This window comes from Manihot esculenta, chromosome 7 (genome assembly GCF_001659605.2).
Source record: "Manihot esculenta cultivar AM560-2 chromosome 7, M.esculenta_v8, whole genome shotgun sequence".
Classification (NCBI taxonomy): domain Eukaryota; kingdom Viridiplantae; phylum Streptophyta; class Magnoliopsida; order Malpighiales; family Euphorbiaceae; genus Manihot; species Manihot esculenta.
The window spans coordinates 1570964-1594234 of NC_035167.2; the positions used below are offsets into that span (position 1 = coordinate 1570964).

The 23271-nt window shown below is 29.4% G+C and overlaps 3 protein-coding genes across 5 annotated transcripts; all 3 read right to left on the reverse strand.

Annotated features, from left to right (window-relative positions):
- Positions 1–4940: 4940 nt before the first annotated feature.
- LOC110618480 (glycine-rich RNA-binding protein 1) lies at positions 4941–9118 on the reverse strand. 3 transcript variants are annotated; one of them, XM_021761617.2, is made up of 8 exons: positions 9019–9118; positions 8686–8813; positions 8049–8129; positions 7697–7785; positions 7527–7601; positions 6861–6922; positions 5909–6106; positions 4941–5306 (listed from the first exon to the last, which is right to left on the reverse strand). In XM_021761617.2, exons 2-8 carry the CDS (start codon positions 8806–8808, stop codon positions 5227–5229), a joined length of 708 nt encoding a protein of 235 aa, XP_021617309.1. In that variant the 5' UTR covers positions 8809–8813; positions 9019–9118; the 3' UTR covers positions 4941–5226. The 3 variants fall into 3 exon arrangements, with proteins under 3 accessions (XP_021617309.1, XP_021617307.1, XP_021617308.1); XM_021761615.2 differs by having other exon boundaries at positions 5909–6109; XM_021761616.2 differs by having other exon boundaries at positions 5909–6109; positions 8922–9084.
- A 1145-nt stretch (positions 9119–10263) lies between these two features.
- On the reverse strand, positions 10264–14145 carry LOC110618622. Its single transcript, XM_021761795.2, has 2 exons — positions 13288–14145; positions 10264–10769 (listed from the first exon to the last, which is right to left on the reverse strand). Exons 1-2 carry the CDS (start codon positions 13954–13956, stop codon positions 10683–10685), a joined length of 756 nt encoding a protein of 251 aa, XP_021617487.1. The 5' UTR covers positions 13957–14145; the 3' UTR covers positions 10264–10682.
- A 6319-nt stretch (positions 14146–20464) lies between these two features.
- LOC110618414 (probable WRKY transcription factor 9) lies at positions 20465–22299 on the reverse strand. The gene is made up of 5 exons (XM_021761541.2): positions 22092–22299; positions 21863–21997; positions 21430–21732; positions 21203–21316; positions 20465–21116 (listed from the first exon to the last, which is right to left on the reverse strand). Exons 1-5 carry the CDS (start codon positions 22269–22271, stop codon positions 20556–20558), a joined length of 1293 nt encoding a protein of 430 aa, XP_021617233.1. The 5' UTR covers positions 22272–22299; the 3' UTR covers positions 20465–20555.
- Between the last annotated feature and the right edge of the window lie 972 nt (positions 22300–23271).

Below are 23271 nucleotides of genomic sequence, written 5' to 3' on the forward strand. Positions count from 1 at the left end.
AAAATAATTTAATTTAATTTTTATAAATATATAAAATTTTAATTTTTAATTTATTTAATTTAATTTGATTGAGAGTAATTTTTATTTATATATATTTAAAAAAATAGTAATTTGTTTAACTTGCAAGTTTTAATATATAAGTAATATGGATATACCATTGAATAACTATTAGTTTGTTAAATTTTAATAAATAAAAAATATTAATATTAACTTATAATAATTGAGAGTTTAATACATTAATGGAGTAAAATTTTATTTTTAAATAAGATGATAAAAATCATGTCTACTGTAATAGAAATTTTAAGAATAGTGAATGCAAAATTTTATTTTTTAACGGGATAACGCAAAAGAAATTTTAATTATTTATATTTTAATAAATATATCTAAAAATTAATTAATATATTTTAAATTAATCACATAAATTCATTTATTTTACTATTAAATTTAACCATTAAATTATCTATATTTAGCGTTAGAAGTTATTGATAGAAGGTAAAAGGGCATTTGATTACGGCTGAATTTCTCCATCCCATTACGAAGTCGGGCCGATAGTCGCAGTCCACAATCAAGAGGTTCCTAAACCCCTAAATAAATCAGGCCCAACCCGTTCGACCTCCAGATTGGACTCCTATTTAAGTCACTCAATCAGACCGGTCCGGTCCATTTCAACCTTAAAGCCAGCCCTTTTCTAGATTCTGATCTTTTTCCCTCAAACCTGTTCACACGAAAAAGAGACTGCAGGTCCAGTCATTTCACAACCCGGTCCACTCGCACGCCGAAGGAAATTAAATACTTGTCTGACATAGGGATGATCCTGGAGTTATCCGTACGTACAGACCTGCACCAAGGGGTAGGTGATCCTATAGGGAAGGGCCATCTCGCGTGAGGGAGAAAAAAGGAGGGTAAAAGGGAGAAAAAACTCTCCTCTAAGGTTAATTTTTTTTAAATTCACAAAATTCTTGTAAAATTCTATTTTTCTGAATTTCAGATTATCAGTTATCAAAAAATTATTTATATTTTTTATTACTGATATTTTATAGTTAAATTTAACTGTTAAATTAAAATTTCATACGATAAAAAAATAATATTTTAATATAATTAATAATTAAAAATTTTTAAAATTTTTATTCTAAATAAAAATTTAAAAATAAAATAAATTAAATTTTTATAAAATTCTTGATTTTTAACAAAGAGTGAACGAATAAACCCAAGAGAAAGAATAGAGAAGCCTTTCATTCAGCGCCAAAGACTTCAGCTGCTTTCTTGCATGATTATTAATTTGGTAATTTTTCTTTTTATAAATAACTACTTTAGCATATACTAAAATTGTTTCAATCTAATTATTTGGATAATTTAAATATATAATAATTATTTACATATAATATTAAGTATAAAAAAGTTAAAAAAAAAACTTGCAATTGGGTATGAAGATCTCAACTTTAAATATAAGCACAGGGAAAACTTCTTTTATATACTTATATAGAAATAATATAAAAAAAAATTATTGTCTAAATTATATTTATATAGACTCGTTATAAAATAATAATGAGAGTCATATAAAATTTTATATATTTATAAAATAAGCAGAATAATTCTTAATTATTATAAAAATTAACAGAAAGTTTCATTAATAAAGTTTTAAAATATTAAAAAATTTTAATATATATTTTAAAATAAAAAATTAATTAGTGAATATTTTCATAATTCAAATATTAAATAGAAAATTTCTTTTTAATTTTATCGTCTTTTATTATTTTATTTTGTTTTTTATCATATTAGATTTATTCGGATGAACTTATTATTAGTTATTTATTTTAATTATTTCTCTAAAATTAAAATTCTATTTTCTTTAATTTTAGAGTTTTTTCTCTTTTTACATTTTTATTTTTTTATAAATTAAAACTTTAATCATTGATTTTTTTTATTTAAAATCATGAATAATTTTTTTTATCAATAGAGTTTGATAATGTAGCTAATTTTTAAAATGATAATATTTTGAATATTTTTTTGGTTATCCAAAATAATAATTTACCAATTATTATTTCACTTTCCTAAGATTAAATATGAATAGAAATTTTCAATTTTTTATTTATTTTTTACAATTGATTAATGGACAGTTTAATTTTTTACATATTAAAAAAAAGAAAAATTAATTAATTATATAAAAGATCATTATTTATAAAAAATAAGAAAAAATTGACAATTTATAAAAAAAATTAACAATTAATAAAATAATAATAAAATAAGTCGGCTATCAAACCGACTTACTGTTTTATTTCTATTTCTATAACTTCTTGTATTAGGTTTTCCTATTCCTCTGAGGACACGCTGTTATAAGTTTCCCTCTATAAATAATCAAACCCATCGCCATCCCCAGCTCCGATTCAATTCTCTCCGTCGGTGTAATCTCCACGGCAACAATGGCGAAGCTTCCTTCAACATCCGAAACCAGCACAACCCACAAGAAGAAGATGAAGAAAATCTCATTCTCAGACTGGGAAGTGCACGTTGCTCACCTGCTTCTGCAACTGAGCAATAATGTCCACAGCCTCCACCACCACGGAGGTGGCGATAGTGGCCGGGAAGAAAGCTTTGGAGAAGAAGAAGATGGGTATCCAAAACGAAGGATTAAGAAGTTGAAATTGGTTGATCAGATTTACAAGTCCAGTAAACCCATTACTTGCTAGAAAAGCAAGCTGTGGGATTTTTTTTTTTTTTTTTTTTTTTGTATATTTTTGCTTGTTCAATTATAATACAGAATATAGAAGTTCATGCAAGGTCTGAAAAAATTTTGTATCTTCCTGTTTTTTAATCTTAATTAAGCACTGTAATTAGGCTATTTTTGTTTTTGTGATTTTTTTTATATTTAAGAAAATTATCAATAAAAAATAGTTTTTTAAACTTTACGAAAATTTATTTTATTTTTTTATAAACAAATTTATTTATATGTATCTTTTTTTTTTAAATAAAATGCTAAGTTCTGAAAGGATAATCTAATAAATAAAATTTCAAAATTTAAACGAGGTATATCGTAAAACAGATAAGAGGTACCTTTTCTTCCCATATATAAAGTTCACGTACTACTCATATGTATTTAAAAAAAAAAAAAAACTTTTTGATTCATGATAAAATTATAAAAAAAAAATGAATAAAGTTAGGCTTTTTCTTTTTTTAACAATGCAAATTTACAAAGAGGGTTTAAATACCTATCAATCCAAAGAAATAAATTAAAATATATTTAATATGTAAAAGTATTTGCTCTCATTACAATTAAAAAATTTACTCTTTAAAAACCAATTAATCAAATTTTAATTGTTTTAATGTAAAATGAAATGGGATTATATACTTCCAATTGAATTCTACTTTCTTTTGTTCATCCATTTGGATTCTATTAATAACGGTGAATTTAGACTTGTACGTATTTGTTTGCATTGATTTTTAAATTGTATAAGTTAAATAATTATTTTTGAAAATTATTTATATAAATAAGTAATCTCGTGTATATATTATTATACTTTAAATAAAAAATAATAATTATTTTATAAATATTTCAACTTAATAAAAATTTAATAACTTCTACTCATTTTTTAAATAAGTTAAATTAAAGTTTAATTTTAAATTTATTTAATAAATAAATTAAATTTAAATTCTATAATATTCAATTTGTTAAAATTTATGAGTTTGACTCATTTTAAATTTATAAATAAATTTAAAAATTAATCTTTTAAATAAATTTATTAAATTAATTGTATTCAAAATTATCCAACACAAATTTTTATGAATTAAATCTAAATATTTTAAAAATTAACTCTATTCATAAATATTTTATTTATTAAAATTTAATAACTTATTTTTTTATAAATTTATAAACTGAGTTATATATGTATTTATTTAATTAAAATTATTTAATTTTAAATTTAAAATTATTATAAAATTAAATTAATCTACTCATAAATCATTTAAAATTACATTTGATAACAGGGCTCGGTCATAACTTATTTATTAAATGAATTGAGTTTAAATTTATTAATATTAAAATTTAATTTTAATTCCAACTTAAAAAAATAGAGTACCAAAACTTTAGCTTTCCAAATCTAGTTGATTTGGATTGATTAACGAATCATTAGAATACTTCTATTCAATTTTTATTCAATGAAAAATGAAATATTTATTACGACAATTAGGTTTGATGTATGTAATAGTGAATCAATTAATTCAAAAGTAAAATCAAACAATAGTAATCTAAATCGACGTAAATGAAAATGACTCGAACTGTAAAATATCAAATCAATTCAGTAAATAAAACGGTGCTTTTTTATCCTTTAAACAAATGAAAATTTAAAATATTTTAACAGCTATATTTAAGTAAAAATAATAATAATAATAATAATAATAAAACTAAAACCATGCCCCAATGGATCATGCAATTGTCCATCTTGTTGAAGAATTTGATAGCAAGACAAGCAACAGATGTTTCGTCCAAATGCAGAAACTATCCTTCAAAGTTATCATCGGCACATACTTGTCTCTAGAATCAAAGATTTCAAATCCAATTCAATTAGAATTTTTTTTTTAACAATCCTCTTTTATTATAAATTCTTTGTTAACTTAATAGTATACATGAAAGCAAAGATTTAAACTTAATTCCCACAGATAATTTCAAATTATTTTAAAGTGAATTTGAAACGACACTATTTTATAAATCATTTGAAATCCACATTTAAATGTGATACATTAAGCTTAAGATATATTCATTACTCTGATCATTTGAACAAATTATATATTTTATCACATTCAAATCTTATAATTCAAATACAGATAAAAAATTTTGTAAGGATTCATCTGAACTCTTTTCTAGTAACCACCTGAAGGTTTCTCGGAAATTGACTAGCAACCAAAGAGAAGATTGGAGAGGTTACAGACCAATGCAAACTATAAAATTGAATGAATGCACTGCTCTGTTATTTATAGGGAAAAAATTAGGAGTTGCAAATTGTACAACACTAACATGGCGAAGTAACACTACTTCTGTTACTAGTGACTAATTGATAAATGCAAATAACTGTACCTACCTACAAAAATGCACCTTACAGAAACAATTTCCAGTCTCAAAACTCAACAAATTTTTCACTCCATTTGCTGAAAAGTTAAATTGCAGATCAGGCATCCAATCCATCCCTTCACGCTGGAAACTTATGTTTTACCTCAAATGCCTCGCACTCCCAGTCATGCAGCTGCTTGCACTGGCCCACCAGTTCTAACACCTTGACCACGACCACGAGGCCTTCCCCTACCACGCCCGCGACCTGCAGTGCAAAGAAGCCCATGCATAAACCATTGAATAAGCCACTTTCCAATGGACTCTTCAACTCATCAATTAAAAGAAAAGACCCAGTAATTTTTTTCAGCATTTGTGTAATTTAACTACCTTATAATGACTTTTTACCTTATTAATAAAACACAATTTGTTTTCAAATTCTTTTAAAGATTGAGCCTTGATGGGTCCCTCAGCCCCCTCAACAAAAAAACATAAATAAAATAAAGCTGTTTTTTTAAAGAACTAAAACATAATTAACAAACAGAAGTACTAACTTCTCGCAAGTACTACCTATAAAAAAATGGAAACCAAAAGAAATAGATCAGTTTTGAGAGTTATAGAGCAGGTGTTTGAAAATTGTTTTCATTCTCAGCTCATGAGCTCTGTCCCACAGTAATCATGTGGTTTGTAATGTCAAGGAGACTAGGAGGGACTAAATCATGCATGTGTAACACCTTAAATGTGTCCAGTGTCCTCAAATAATTTTTTTTCTTTCGACACAAATGATTATTAGCATGTGTAAGGCAACTGTAAACCAAGCAATAACATGAAAGATGAACTGCAAAGGATAAAAAATTGAAAGGAACTTACCACGGGTTTGAGCAAACGCTTCTGTTGGTCCACCATAACCATTATAATAGCCCGACTCCTGCTTCATATTTCCACCACCATAACCTCTTCCACGGCCACGGAAACCACGCCCTCTTCCACGACCTCGACCTCTACCGCCATATCCTCGACCACCATCCCAACCCCCATTGCTGTGCTCTGCTACACCATTGATATTACCTGCTGAAGAAAAAAATAACCAGGATGATGCAACTTTTCACAACATTAATAGATCAAGTTCAGAAGTGATACAGTGGCATGTGTCTGATGCAGCTACAACCTAAAATTCTTGTCATAGCTAACTCAATGACTATAATGCTGCAGAGTAATCAGAGAGATGATGCCATATTATCAATTAGTCATTACTTCTTTAGGTTGAGATCTTTTAAGACATGCTGATTTCTTTAGGTTGACATATTTTAGGACATGCTGATTTTAGTCATCTACAAATCCTCTTTTACAGCAGCTTAAATTTCATTCTCCTCCTAGAGGTATCTGCAATCAGGTAGTGCAAGTTTGACCATTAATTTTTATCATCTATACATCACTCGTAGCAAAAGATCTCCATGCACCCCAGAATAAAATCTCAGCTCCACCCTGATCTCAGTCCTACCCTTTTATGGTTATGAGCAGTTGACTTGTGCTATTTTCACAGAGACTTACATTACTGTGAACATTACGTTGCAAGTTCAAACAATGAGATTACATTGCACGTACACAAAACATAATATTTTCTAAAAGATAATGAGATTTAATACCAATATTAAACAATAATCTATGCTCTATTTCTGCCTCAACCACTATGACCCTTTGCATGCCAATTAATAGCAGCACCAAAATATAAACTTAAGCTCCAGATTGTGAATGGAGAAATGCATATGCAAGAGTGCTGAAAAAGGGCATGACCAAGTACCAACAAGAAGTGTGAGCTTACCTCGCTCATCATCATATTCAGCTAATGACTTTACTTGATCAGCAGGGATTGGGGGCTGATATCTGTCATTTAAAGGTGAAGGGGAAAAAAAAAGCTCAATAAAGCATGCTGTAGATTGTGGGGGGGGAGGGGAGAGGAAGCCAGAAAGCATGTGGTAAAAATAATAAGTATCCCCCAAAGACTTTAAGATTTCTAAAAGTAAGGTGAGATTAAGAGGAAATGGGAACGCAAGAATAAAAATCAGTTCAAATAGAGAAAATGATTATGCCTTTTGGCCCCACCCAGGAGCCAATTGGGACTAAATTAGTTCCCATAGACAAACCACTCAAAAACACAAACTGAAAAAGGCTTGCAAACAGATACCAAGGTTCACACAGACAAATTTTATCACCAAAAAGAAAAAGAGACTCAGTGGAGGTAAGCTATTCTCCTCTTACTGATACAAGTTATAAAATATAGAAAATAAAACTAAACTTTACTCTCTAATCAATTTGAATATAAATTATAAAACTAAACCTTACTCTCCAATCACATTGAATATGAACCTATTTATAAGATTAAATTTGATCTGAATTTGCCTCTATAAGAATATATTATCTCCAAAATCCAACATTTATTCATCATACAAACATGATCATAACATGGATATTTAGTTTTGCTATTTACCCAATAGAAGACAGGTTAAGCTCCTTCCTAGACAGGGTAATCGTGATAACTGAAACATGGCGGGTGGTTTCTAGGCTGCAACAAGTAGATAAGCACCAGTTATAAGAATTATTGTAATAATAATATTTCAGCATAAACAACTACGTAGATGAAGAATTTCTGATACTCACGGAAGTAGGCCCTCTTCTAAGGGTTCCCATGTGTCAGTTATATCAATAGATCCAATTGATGTGATTTGATGAAGACCAACAATTCGTCTCTGCAAGTGGTGCAGTACCACATAACATGTGAGAGATACGAAAAAAATATAAATGAAGTAGGTATTGTATATTACAAAATGTATCACCACGTATTTTGCCTGACAATTGCTAAATTTTTTCGTAAAATATCATAACTCACATCATTGGAACGAGAAATTGCTCCATTTCAAGAAGATTTTTCCACATAAATATTGCTATGGCACACAAGACATCCAACAACCAAAAAAAATTTTATACATTTATTGTAAAATCAAATACAGACCTTTAGTAATTCAGCAATCATCACAGTTTTGTTGATAGCTCTACCTGTGGCTTTCAGGACAACCTCATCAGTGCCTTTGTCCTGTAGGAATATAGAACAAGACATTCAAATACAACTCAATAACTGAAAAACACATTAATTTGATGCAATATAAACACTAAATAAAAAAATGAAAGGACAATGAAGTCATTGACATTTACATCCACCCCCGCACGTAATACATATATACGTATACAAATATATACTAATGTGTATACGTGCATAAACATATCACACGCATGATAAAAACGTGAGCACAGCTAACTAAGACAACAGCCTCTTCCCCTAACTACCACCTGAAAAACTATGATGTAATCGCATTTGTTGTATTCTACCAAAAACTATAATAAAAATATATAAATAATTATATAAAGGAGTAACATATATCAGACTAAACTCATACAAAGACAAACACATATTGTCCAAGTAGAAAATGGCGCAGGAATCAGGCCCATTGACTGAAAAGATTTTAACTAGGCAAAATTACTAGTGTAAAGAATAGTTAAAACAGCAAAACGAAACAACAAAGCTACTTTAGCTACGACAGTGTTTAAACAGAAAGCAAAAAACCAAGTCAAGAGTGAACGAAAACGAAAACCTGAAGAAGAGAAAGAGCGTATGAAATGTAATTTCTCATCCTCCCTTGAGCAGTAATCCTCAATTCGTTCTCGTTGATAGCTGTCTCCGCCTTTGGCTTCTCTACTTTCTGGTATCGATCCATTCTATCTGCAAAAATTGCCAATAAAAAACAAAAAATAAAAAAAAAATCAGCTCATCCTGCTTGGACACCGAGAAGACAATATAAAACCTTGTGAAAAACACTCGATTCTGTACATTTCCAAAGAGTTTTTCTCGCGAAACAAGCAGAAAACGAACGAAACAAGGGGAGTAAAAAATCAGAGATCGAGGGTTTCTGAAAAGAGTTGAGTACCGGCGTTGGCTGTCTTATCTGTGGAGCTTTCGGCTTTTTCGTTTTTGAGATTTTTGCAGTGGGAAAATCACACGAGTGGCGGGTTTTTAATTTGGGTATTTATAGTCAGAGGATGGATCAGATCGTTAGGGTTTACGTGGCGGATTCCTGGGCCTTCCTTGATTTTTTTTTTTTCGCTTTCCATCATTATTTTTTTTTATATTAACTGATTATAAAGCTCATGATGATCTCAACATTGGGCCAGGCCCCATAGCCCACCATGGACCTCATAATAATTAATAAATACATTCTTAGGAAATAAAAGAAAATGCATCAAATTGTTAAAATTTTTAACCAAATGGCTGTTTAATTGTTATTTATCAATTGCATGATATATTGTATTTTTTTTTATATTTTTACAAAAGCTATCTTTTTAAATTCAATAAAATAAGACTCTCGCAAAGAATTCGCACATAGAGTTTTTTTTTTTTTGGTATAACATTTTAGTTACTTGCCTATTAAAATATATTCTTTTTAAATATAAATCGCATTGAACATAAAAAAGAATGTGGCAAGTAATATAGCATGGAAATATGTAATTACTCAACGCTATTCTAGGAAGCATCACTTGAAGGGCTCAGACCACTAGCCCACAAACTTCTTTTAGAGTCGAAGGACCGTATGTAGAAGCTCATGAGCCACAAAATACAAAACTCAACCCATAAAAAGTCCAAATCCAAACGCACACTAAGAAGAATGGCCCAACAGCAACAAGCAAGCTAAATCAGAGAGCAACTTATTAATTGTCAATTTAACAATGGTAGAGGGTGCCAGGGTGGTATACCTCTTCAGCGGCCCCATCGCCATTTTGGAACTAAATCAGCAACTATCAATATTCAACTGCGCCTAGGCAGCCTAACTTGGTTGGCCAACGAGACATGATGCTTGATTCCGGGTCATTTTTAACAAGTTAATACCTATGCTTTCTTAATATATATATATATATATAGAGAGAGAGAGAGAGAGAAAACTTGAATAAATGAAACAATCTTGTTGGATTAACATTTATCGCAATAAAGAAGTTCCATTATAAAAATAGTTGGTGGATATGCATGTGATGAACAAGATCCATGCAAAAAATAAACTAAAAAAGAGAAAAACTTTTTCCACAAGGAGAAAAAATATGCAAAATCCTGCAAATTTTGTAGAGGATAAGAAGTGCTAGACATTCCAACGCACCACATTTAAGAAAAGAAAAGAATGAGATAAGCTAATTGGGTGTGGATGGCATTACATGAGAATTACACTTTACACGCAATCAGCTTTTGTTTTTTCATTTCTTTTTTCTTTTTTCCTTCCAAGTGAAGTAAACAACATTAAAAAAATGCAAAATCTTGGGAAAACCCCTTTTTTTTTCTGATTTCCCATTAGAATATCCCCATTTCTCTTTTATCACCCATCTTTGCGTTCCATTTAACTCCATTCATCGATGTGAGGATATGGGTCTCTGCAGTCTTAACTTGCTTTCTATTTTCTAGCTTTTTTTTATCTTTTGCTTTTCTCCACTCTCACTTACTAAACTCTTGAGAGAGAGAGAAAAATTAAATTAGAGAACAGAACAAAGAAAATTAATTTTCTTTTTCTTCTTCATCTTTGCATTCTGCTGTTGGCCATGTTCTTCTTAGTCAGACGCTTAATCCATCAAATCCACACTGCTTGTAAGTAAGAGACTGCTTCCTTGGACTTATCACTATTGCACAATTCACAGATACCTGTTCATCCAAAAACCATAATCATATGCTTTTAAATATTTATATTAAATTTATACAAAACTTATATATAATCATAAAGCAACTATTGAGAGCAATGCCAGAGCACTAATGCTAATGAAGCAACAAGTTGAATTCTTGGTTTTGCTTAATTTGTCAAAAAGAAAGTTGATGAATATGCAACTTTTCAAGCGAGTACTATCCACGCGCCAATTATGGCCTGCATAATGATGTTGAAAAATATGAATTCTCATCTGACATGCCCCATTGCAGAGACATTTTTTTTTCTAACTGTTACTGTGGACAGTGACATTACTGAAAAATGATTGGCATCAGCAGAGCCTCTATGCCTGCCTAGTCCTGAAGCTACATCAAATGCCCATTTCTAGATTCCTACAATTTGAAGCAAGCTACAAATTTGAAATCAGGCCCCCAAAGAGATCTACAAATTTTAGCATTACCCTTTGTTCTCATAACTCCAAGTGGGAATTCTGAGTTCGGAAACTCTACTGTCCATAAGCAGTCTTTCTTAGCAGCTAATAGATCTCCACCTAACGTATATTGAACCATTAATATGAAGGAGCATGCAGGATTAAGTAAGAATCTAAGCAATTAATGGATGATGCCCAAATGCCTAAATACAAGATCACCCACAAAATATAAGAGAAAAAAATTCCAACACCTTACATTGGATCCCATCATATAACCCCCACTAGGGGCCCCATAAGTCGCCAATTCACATGTTAGGAACCAGAACAAAACCTTTTCTACCCTAAAGGCTAAATATGAGGAATGCAGTTTGACATTGGTTACCACAGAACAAACCATTCTCATTTGCTATTTCACATTGTTAGAATAAGTTTGTTATTGTGAATCCCAAAACCTTTTGGGCACTGGGCAATGCAATGGTAGAACTATGATTCCAACCTTCCAAAATTTCAGATGGTCCTCACATAGAGTAGCTGGAGTACCTAATAGTTGCTAGAAGTATTAGGCAGGACCATAAGCATTCTCTTCTCTCATATGATTGTGAATACACAATCCCTTCGTTTGGTTTGATTCACATTTTGTAAAAAAAGAATTTAAATGAATTCTTACAAAATCATACAAGATTTTTAATTTTTTTTAAATGAAAATTTTATAAGCTAAAAAAGTGAATTATTTCATTTCGAATAAGAAAATAATTAAAAAATATCAATTAAATTCTAGTGAAATTTTTTATTTCAAACAAAATGGTAGGGAACTTGGCAAGTTCTTGCTTAATAATTTAAATTTTCTTGCTAGCATATAGATATGAAAGAATCAAGAACAACCTTATCCCAAAGTCAAAATGCACACAGAAGTAGACACATTAGCCAAGAGGAATAAATGACATGAGGGTATAGGATAGGTTTCCAAGAGAGTGAACGTCACGCGCACCAGCCATTGTCAAAAAATATATAGAAGGAAATATCATCGCACATTTCGTCAAACACTATTGGTGCATCTCAAGAAAGCGCTTGAAAAGAAAGGAATTTTGCTGGTAATTACCAATTAGCGGCAATCAACACTAAAGTTAAAGAATTGTTTGCTCTAGGCAACTTTATTATTTTTTTAATGCTTTTCAAAACACTGAAAAGACTGGTAATTTCTTGAAAGAAAAGGGACTAAAAAAGAAAGCCCATAAGGGCCATCAACGCAAGTGCACAAAAAAGCAAAGGGCACTACAGCAAAGAAAAGTTGTGTCCAAAGGGATTAGATATATAAATAGGCCAAACATAGAGGGCAACTGAGCAAGAATATCCCTTCTAAGAAAGAAAGTATCCGAGAAAAAAACATGCCCTTCCACTGAACAATAATACAAGTGATACAAACCAAATTCTGTGCACGTTAGCTGACAGTAAAAGATGGGTAGCGTACGTTAGCAACAGAAAAAGGCCTAAGCAAGAGCGGGACAGAAAGTGGTGGGTTTTCGCTGATACTGATACATCGCCGACCGACCACCGGGCCACTACGACAGCCGCTAACTGGAAAAAACTGGACAGACACCAAAAACCCATTTCTAAAGGAAAAAAGAAAATGAACAAAGAATCGAAGACGAGGAGAAATTTGAATATAAAATTAGAAAGCACAAGAACTGAATAGAATAGTGTGAAATAGAAACTTCAAAACCACGAAGACCCAAATTCAGATACTCAGGAGAAATTTAGTGCAGAATGTCGACAATTGAAATGGGAAGAAGTAAGAACACACCCCAAGCGTTGCTGGGGAACTGGAAGAATTCAAACTCAGTAAGATAATGCTCAAAATCTTATGCCTAGAAAGGAACCCAGTAGCAAAAAATTAGTAAGCAACTAAAATCTTATGCCTAGAAAATAAAACATCCAAAAAATTCAGAAACAAGCCAAATTTAGAAATGAGCAATGTTATATTAATGAGAGACAGGCCCAGATTGGAAACCATAAGTAAAAAATTAAGAAGAAGAAACAAAAGTTAATGAAAGATAAAAGGAAGAAGAAGTAAATTGCTAAAAATGGCTTACCTGGACTCCAGGGGAATCGAAGCCTAGAACACGGATCTTAGCACCAACTTCACCCAGAACCCGAAGCTCCACTCTATCATTCAACGAGGCATCCCTAATCAACTCAGCAGCATTTGCCTGCAGCAAGCTATAGCGATCAACGGAGATGGTGGCCTCTACCTGTCGCTCGCTATGAGCCTCCTGGTAAAACCCAGGAACCGAAGCCTTCCCCAAAGGAATCCCATGGTACATAACAGTGAACCGGGACTCTCCATACTTGATGCCAACCTTGTTAGGATTAACGGCGGTGAATAGCATGTGGATGGTTAAAGAGAGTGAAGCGGTGGTGGGACCAGTGGCGACGGTGGTGGGGTCAAACGAAGCGGTGTTGGAAGCGGAGATGCCCATGTACTGGACTCCAACTTGTTGAAGATCGAACTGAGGTTTCTTAGGCTTGACGGCAAGAATGATGATGAGGAAAATGGCGAGGACAAGGAGAGCGAGGAAGGAGAAGAGGAGGAAGAGGCAACAACAGCAGCCTTTAAGGGAGGCTGAGTTGGAAGAAGACGTTGATGGGTAGTAAGGATGATGTTGGTGTTGGTGGTGGTGATGGGTGTTTAAACTCTGCGGTGGGCGTGGCGGTCTGTGGTCACCGTTCAGGCTAGGGGTCGATTGTGTTGGTGGCGGCATTTCGAGGGATTGGTTTCCACCGGCTATGAAATTGTTTTTCTTCCCTCTCCCCCCTTCTTTTCTCTCTTCCGTCTTCTTTGTGGTCCTTGATTTTGTTCTCTCTACAGTAGTTGTTGCTCTGCTTTTGAAGCGGTGGAGAGAGAAGGGAAAAGGAGAGCAGAAGAGAGTCTAACGAGAAACAGTGAGCGAGTGACTTTGCTTGACGAATAAATAATAATAATAACTTTTATTATTATTATTTTGTGAAGAAAATTTGTTTTTTCTTTTTACTGTTTATCAATTCAATTTTTAAATGTTATTATTAAGTAAAAAAAAAAATTCAATGATTGATGTTAAAGTTAATACGTATATTCTTTTATTTTTACAATTTAACAGCTTAATTTTATATTTCAATTCTGTTAAATATAAGATTTTTTTATTAATTATATAAAAATTACTAAAATATTCATAAAATATACGATTTTTTTACTTTTAAATTATATTAAAAGATCATTATCTATATTGATAATTTTGAGAGAATTTAAATGAATGAATTTTTTTTTTTAAATATTTTTAAAATTTTTATATTTAGTAAATAATTGGCTATGAGGTGTGTCATCTTGCTCCTATTCCTTCTAGTATGATCTAAAGAAATGAAGTCCGAGAAATTGGCTAGCTTCTTAATGTCGTTGAGAATATTAGCTATGATGATAGGGCAATGAAATTGAGATTTCTTAAGACAATTAATAAGATTTAAATAGTTGCGCTCGATGATAATTCTAAGCCATCTTTAGAAGCAACCAAACTCACTGTCTCCCTACAAGCTAATGCCTCCAGTAGTCCTGGATCAGATATCTGTTGAATGGATAATTTTTCATTTATCATTCTATAATCCTTTGTAGAAACAACAGTATCAAAATTTATTTTGTAAAAACTTTGAGGTGGAGCTTGCCATGAAACTTGAGCTAACATCTTCCTCTCAACATCATTATATTTGTTGTTAAAATTTTCGCAGAACTCTTAGAATAAGGTAAAGGTAGACTCAATAATAATTAATAAACTTATTATAGTAAATTTTACTGTTACTACTCTCTTCATCGGAAGAGAGATTATTTTCTCTATGAATTTTAAACTTGTTGATTTCGAGTTCCATCAGTTTTTTTCCTCATAGGAGGAGAGATCCTCTCTCCACCTAACTATGAGTTTGTCGCTCAATTGCCAAGTGGAGTTGTATATACAGTGTTGTTTTAATAAGAGAGGTTTAGTTTAATTGGTTGTCATTTTCCCTTTCTCCGACTTTTTCTTTCTTTTTTTCTTGTTGATGTATTGAAAATCTAAAGCTTTCTATGACTTGTGCTAAATGAGACTCTTAGAGTTTCTCTACTTCTCATTGCGGGGCTTTCGTCATATGGGATTTTCAACTCTTGGCTTAAGTGTGGTGGCCTTTCAGAGTTGATTGAAGAAGTCCACCGGCCATCTCTATCTCCGACATTGCATATGTATTTTATGAATGGCCCTATTTTCTTTAAAGGTGTGAAAGTTTGGTTGTTATTTTCATTTAACTAGGAGAAATCTTCCTATGCTTTATCTAGTGTGGATGACTTTTGGCCTTTCGTTTGGGTTTTCTCGTCGTAGATATTGCCCGCGATGCTATCAGAACTTTTACATGAAGGAGAGTGGCCACCTCTACTTGTTTTTGGTATCGGATTTGAGATATGGATCAAATTTTTTTCCAGATCTTAAAGTTTACTATTTTTTTAGGATTTATTTTATGTGTTTTAAGATTTGTGATTTGTGTTGAGTTAGAGTTTGAATTTTCTTTTGTATTAATATATATATATATATATATATATATATTTTAACTCTTAATTTTTAGTGTGCAAGGATGCCTTAAGCCTCCAACTCATTACTATCAATAAAGTTCATATCTTGAAAAAAAAAACGAAATGCAATAAAACTCGAATTAAATCGAATTAAAAAAATTAAAAATTAAATTTTAAAAATATTAGAAATTGAACCAAATTAATTAGTAAAATATAATCGAATCAAATCGATAAAAATCAATTCAGTTCGGTTATATCAAAATTGAAATTTATAAATTTAACACGTTTAAACTTAAATTGATGATTGGATTGGGTAAGGAAGGAGAGAAAAAAGATTGGATTTAGACGGCTTATTAGATTGAGTAAGAGTTAATATAATAATATATAATAAAATCGTTTAATTCGGTTAGTTAATTATTTAATAAATTTAAATTGAATCGAACTGAAAATCGAATAATCTGAAAAATATTAATCGAATTAAACTAATTATTTAATTAACCGAACTGTTAACTGAAATCGATCGATTTATTTTAATTTTTCGGTTTCGACTGATATGCTGACCCTAGCAATATAATTGCTGGAAAAAAATTAGTGAATGATTATTGTATTTATTCAAATAAAGTGGTTTTGAAGAACACGTGATTCCATGGTACAACATAAAGGGCGACTTGAATTTAGAATGCCAAAGACGGATCCTAAGTATAAGCGACCACATGTTATTTTATTCCTTTTATGTATAGTCTTTCCTTACCTTCAAAGAAATTATAAACAAAATATATATTTTATCAGTGAATTTTGCTATTTTATCTGCAGGCCAGAAAAATATATTTATTTTATTTTTATTTAAATAAAAATGTAATTAATAATTTTTATTTAATATATTCTTAGTATAATCTCCAATAATATTATTTGACTCGTATTGCAAGTAATAATATTTATTTTTATACATATTAAATAAAATATGTTAATAAATAAATTATATTATTTAAACAAGACATATTATTTGAGAAGGATAAATAAAATAATTAATTATTATATTTTTAGAATTAACTCATTATTTATATATTTATCATATTTTCATTAGTTTACTAGTTTACTGCGATGAAGTCAACAACAGAGAAGCCACGCTGTCATCTTGAGAAATCACAATAAATGAATTCTTGACCCGAAATACTCGATCTTTAGCGATTCAGACCCCTGAATATAGAGAGTTTTACTTGCGTAGAGACAGTGATTCAGAAAATTTATTTAGGGAGTTTCATTTTAATAAATGATCAATGAAAATAAATATATAAAATAAATATATATTTAAAAAATTTATAAAAAATAATAAAACATTATAATTAAATTATAATTTATTTAATTTTTTATTATTTTTAATAATATTTATTATAAATTTTTTTTATTAATATAAATTCATAATAATACTATTATTAAAATAATATAATAATTTAATATAATATTTATTATAAATCTTATTTTTTAAAATTAAATTATTTAATTCATCAATTATAAAAATAATATTTTTATTTTATTTTTTTAAATTTAAATTATTTAATCTATTACTCATTAAATTTATATTTTTAAAATTAAATTATTTTTTAAATTTAAATAGTTCATGAAACTCATTAATTAATAAAATATTAATCATAAAACACTTTTATTTATAAAAATTTAAAATTTATTTATCTAAATTTAAATAACTTAATAAATTATATAATTAAAATTATTTATTAAGTGAGATAATTACTTCTTAATAATAAAAATTGTATATAAAATTAAATTACATAATGAATGAATATTTTTTTTAAAAAAATTTAGACATTGGAGTTGAAATTTTAAAAGTAAAAAATAAATTTTTTGGATTGAAAAAATAGAAAATGAGAGAGATAAAATAAAATAAATAATTAAAATTAAATGAATTAAATAATATTAAAAGTGGATAAGAATTTATTTGATAAAAAAATTTAAAAATTTAATCGAGTAATTTAGAATAATATATTGAGACTTCATGATAATTTTAGATAAATAATTTATTTTATTAACTATTTTTTATAATTTAATCAATAATTTAATTGATCTACATGTGACTCATTTCAATTTATAACTTCATCCAAAATTGTTGATTTTAGTGGATAATCTCATTTTTATATTGATTTTTTTTTCTTGTTAAATGAAGAAAATAAAAAGTGAGGAGGGGCTAAATTAGCTTAAGCCATGTTCACTTGAGGCAATTCTAAATTCCGTGGATAAACTCTAATTTCTTATTTAGTGTAATTCGTTATTAAATTTGGATTAAATATAACTCACTCAAAAACTAATTTAAAAAGAGAGTACTTAAGACAGCTACACATTATTCTTATCTCAAATTAATGTGAAATTCAACACACTTCCCACATTTGAAGCATGATATATTTATGGGAGATCCAATATCGATAGGGATAGAGATATTATATCATTTATAAGACTTTTAAACATTTCTCCTCCTTGGACTAACTTTTAGAATAAGTTAGGTATGATCTAAATTTTTTATAGTAGCCCCTATAAATATGTCACCTCAGCGGGTTGAGTCCTAAAATTTGATGGACTGACTTAAAAAGCTTGCGCTAATCATCCTCTGTATTACTGCGGCTATTGGCATAAAATTAACCGATACTTATTTTCCAAATACAGATACAGTTATTACTTTTTCTCTAGGAAAAGAAATTTATGATTCGTAGGCCTTCTACCTTCATCTAGCATTGCTCCAGACTTTTGCAAAAAATATTCACTGTGGCCTTTCGTAGGATTTTGGGACATGTTTCAGTCCCAGTATGGCTGATCATCCTCTTAGACCAGCTTATCATCACCTTGGTTAGCTATTGTCTCACCAACTAGCAAATCAAAGCCTCACCTCAAGCGGATTCCTCCCTTACTCCTCAGCTTAACCGTTGGTAATGCACTTTCTTAAGGGTTTTAGCCGCTCTCTTCCCTCGAGTTATTTTTTAAAATAAATTAGATTTAATTTAAATTTAACTTTTATTTTTCTAAAATTATATAAAAATCTAAATTTTATTAAAATAATATTTTTATTATAAAAAAATAATTAAATTAAAATTTTATAAAATTTTATAAAATTTTATTTTCTGACAACAGATAGTCATCTGCACATTTCAGATTAGAGAAAATTTTACATAATTCGATTTGATTTACAAAATAAAAATTGTAGACATCCTTAATCTAAGCCCATCATCGATAGTTTTGTTTACAAGGACGAGCTGCAATGTAGCGTCCCGCAATGGGCCTATAAAATAATTTATTTTATCTAAATTGGACTTTAAAAAAAATAATTACAGAATAAGTTTTTGGAAAATATTTAAGGATGTGCATTCGATTATTTTAATAAAAAAATATTTGATTTAGTTATCAATTAATACTTTTTAAAAATTTTAGTTTTTTAATTATTATTTTTTATTTGACAATTAAATTAATACATCAGATCAGTACATATTTACTTTTAGAAAATTTCTTAGAGGGTAAATACTTGACTAATAAAATATAATTAATTATAAAATCTATTATGATTTTTTAATATTTGCTTTGATTTTATTATTATTAATTATTTGCAAAATTTTGATTTTAATTATCGTTCAGTAATTTTTTATTTAATAATTAAATTTTTATGAATTAATATACTAATTATAATTTTCTTAATAAAATGTTTATTTATATTATACTATTAATAATATTATATCTATAATAATTATTTTCACCAAAATTTATAAATAAAAAATTATAATATATATTTTTATTTTACTTCAATTAGTTTAATTATAATTGATAAATAGTTGAACATTTTAATTTTAGTTAAATTTAATTTTTAAAAAATATTTTATTTCTGTTATTTAATATTACAATAGCATATAAAATTCCAATTAATTGAGAAAGGTTGTTGGATATTAATACATCTTGTACTGCAAACATGACAGTATATAGGCAGCATTTATACATTGTCATGTTCAGACTTCAATGAAGCTAGTAAATGCACTCCATTTTTTAAAAACTTTAATGGAGAGTTTAATAATTTATTCGAGGTGAATTTGATTTAAAATAGCGTCGAATAAATTAAAAATTAAAAATTTAGTATTTATAAAAATTAAATTAAATTGAATTGAATCGAATCAGTTTGATTCAATTTGATTCATTCAGTTTGATCGATTTAAATTTTTAATAATTTTTTATTTTTTATATTTTATTTTTAATATTTTAAAATTTAATTAAAATATTTTAATTTTAATATAATTTAATTTCTCTATATTATTCAAAGTAATATATTATATATTATCACTGATCGATTCAATTTTTTTTATTTTTTTTATCAAAATCAAACCGAATTGAAATAACCGGAAATCTTAAAATTAAAAATTAAACCAAACCGAAATAAATAAAAAATTAAACTGAATTTTCAAATTAATTCGATTTGGTCGACTTTTTCAATTTCAATCGAATACGGCTCTACCTCTAAAATTATTAATTTAACTATACAATTATATTTTATCCACTTGCTTTAAAAATTAACTTAAAATAAAATATTATTAACAATTTAATAATTTAATGCCTATTTTGTGATGAATATTCATGGCTTCCTGCAATGTTCACGCATAAGACTAAACAACTCCAAGAAAGAGAAGTAAAGAGATAGTTTACATAATTTTTGTGTACCGTAATTGATGTTTGTGAAGAATTTATTGATCTTATATAGATTCTTTATAACTTGAAGGTAATGAATTTCTAATTGGATTGCCACTTGAGAGATCTTCAAGGTGATGAATTTCTAATTGGAAGCCCCATAGAAAGAGGAGTACCCTTTTCTTTATTGATGAGAGATGTGATAGCAGCAGCAACCGCAACCCTAAATTTTGGATCAGATGCAATAGAAGTAGTAACATTTTCAGCTACTGATTTGTCTTTCTTTTCACCTCTCCGATTAGTTTGGTGACTTGATGGCTTGTTTTGCATCCATGAAGACAAGGGATGTCCGAAAGGATGTGATGCTGATGCTGACGATGATGAGCTTGTGCCATGTGTAAGATCAAGAACAATCCCTTTAGAAGGATCATTAGGGTTTATGCTTCTGAAAGGCGATGAATAAGGATAAAATATGTGATGAGAGGTGGCTCTACTGTATGGGAGTGATGATGACTGGGTGAAATTATGAACCCCATTAGCTAGAGAGTAATTGCTTGAATTCATTAACATGAAGGAAGCAGCAGCCGAAGCAGTTGATGCCATGGCTGTTGCACCAACAGGAAGTGGATGATTATGAGTTCCTTCATAAGTTGTTATAAGAATTGACATGTCCTCTAAGCATCTTTGCACCTATAAAAACAAACCCAGAAAAAGAGTAGTGATTAAAAATAATAATTAAACTGTGATTATCTCAAGATTTAGAGTAATTAATCAACCTGTTTTCTCACTGGGCATCCTGAAGCTACTGTACAACGATAATAAGCTCTAGGGCATGGATTGCCTTTGGCAATTTTCTGGCCATATTTTCTCCATTGACAGCCATCGTTCATCTATAATAAAAAAAGTTAAAATTATTATCTAATTATGGAATTTCCAAAAGGGTATAATTAAAATGGAATATATTAATCAGTAATGCTAAGATCATATGATAAATTTGACTTACTGTTGCTGTTTGGCATCTAGCCCTAACTGAAACCCTAGCTTTTCTGTTGTGTAGAGAAGCCGCAGCAGCATGGCTACTGATTCCAGCCAGGTGATGATCAGTTCTTTGAAGCTTATTATGATTTGGCAAAGACGCGTCGTTTCCATTTTCTTTCTTGTTGATTTCTTCTTTATAACCTTCCTCTCTTTCTTGATGATGATCAGTTTGCAGTCTCAATGACAATCCTAAATCTTTTCCTCCAGGATTAGCGTCCAAAAATTCTGGAACTGATCCTTTGGGTTCTTGAAGAGCTTTCTTGTCATTCTATATAAAGAAATTAATTAAATATTGATCTAGAATTAAATGAAGAGAATCTCATCATGTAAGAATTAATTAATCTGTGAATATGAAAAGAAAAGGATGATAATTAAAATCAAGGAGATTAATTAATTACGTTGTGGGTATTTTGCTGGATGACTGCAAATTTCATTTGAAGATCATAGTAATCTTTCATGGTTTGTTCTACAACTCTTCTCAAGACTTTGTTCTCCTCTTTCATTCTATTCATCTGCATTTGCAGAGCTGATAACTGGCAGACATATTCATATAGCTTAGCTTCATTAATGAAATTATAAGCATGCATGCAGATGAACTGATGAACATGATTCTATACATACAGATACCTCTTCTGTGTTGGAGTTATCTTGCAAGGATAATTCTACAGAAGAATCATCTGCTACTTCTTCTCCTGTAGCTGTTGCTTCATTATCATTTGTTTCTTGCAAATCCATCTTCTCTTCTTCACCATTTTCTTCAACTTCTTCTTCTTCGGTATCTATTTTCAGGGAAAGATTGATATCCATTTTCTTTTCTTTTCTTTTTTGTTTTCTCTGTGAATGCTGCTTTTGAGGTACCAAAGTCAATTCCCTCGTCTCAATGAAGTATTATTAATTAGAAACACTAAGGAGCATCTAAGCTTTGACTTTAATTGGCTACTTAGTAATTAATCTCAATTACTTAATCAATAAGCACTTTAATAAATACTTTACTGAATTAGGCAACTAGGTATCCCCATGATTCGTTATAAAGGTCTAAAATGACTATTAAATCCCTATAACTCAAGTAATTTTACAATACATCTGTGATTTCATGTAAATAACCAATATTAAATGATAAATTCAAATAATTATCTTTGATTAAAAAAAAAATTCAAATAATTATCTAAGGTGAATATTAAAAAATATATTTGATATCGATAACCGTCTTTGGCATTCGAACTGAGACCAGTTCCTAAAAAAAGAAATAGGCTCAAAATCCAATAGAATCTATTAAATAGATCGTATCATCCGGTCCACAACTGAAGCAGACCGGACTAATTCAAGACTTAGACCCGTTAGAAGAGAGTCTAACTCGTCTGATATGATGGAGAGTAGGAGAGCAGGTCCGGCTACGCTACGACCCTATTAGTACGCGCACCAGAGAGAAATTAAATGACTGTCTAATGAGCATAGACAGACAGACGAATTTGCATAACAAAAATATATAGCACTGTAATAAGATGGCGGTTATGCATTATTGGATGACAAAGTAAAAAAGAAATACAGTGGAATATGTGATCCCTCAGACTATATTTTAACACACACTTATAAACCCTATTTTTTCTGAATATCAGAACATCATATATTATAATTTATTTTGCACTCTATTTCTCTAATTTAATTAAACATAAAATTATTTATAAAAAAAAAATCAAACATACAATTATTTATATTGTAATTTATATAAATTAATTCAAACCTCTTGTATATATTTATGGACATGTATATAAAAGACTATAATTAGATGGAGCAAAATTGTAATTTC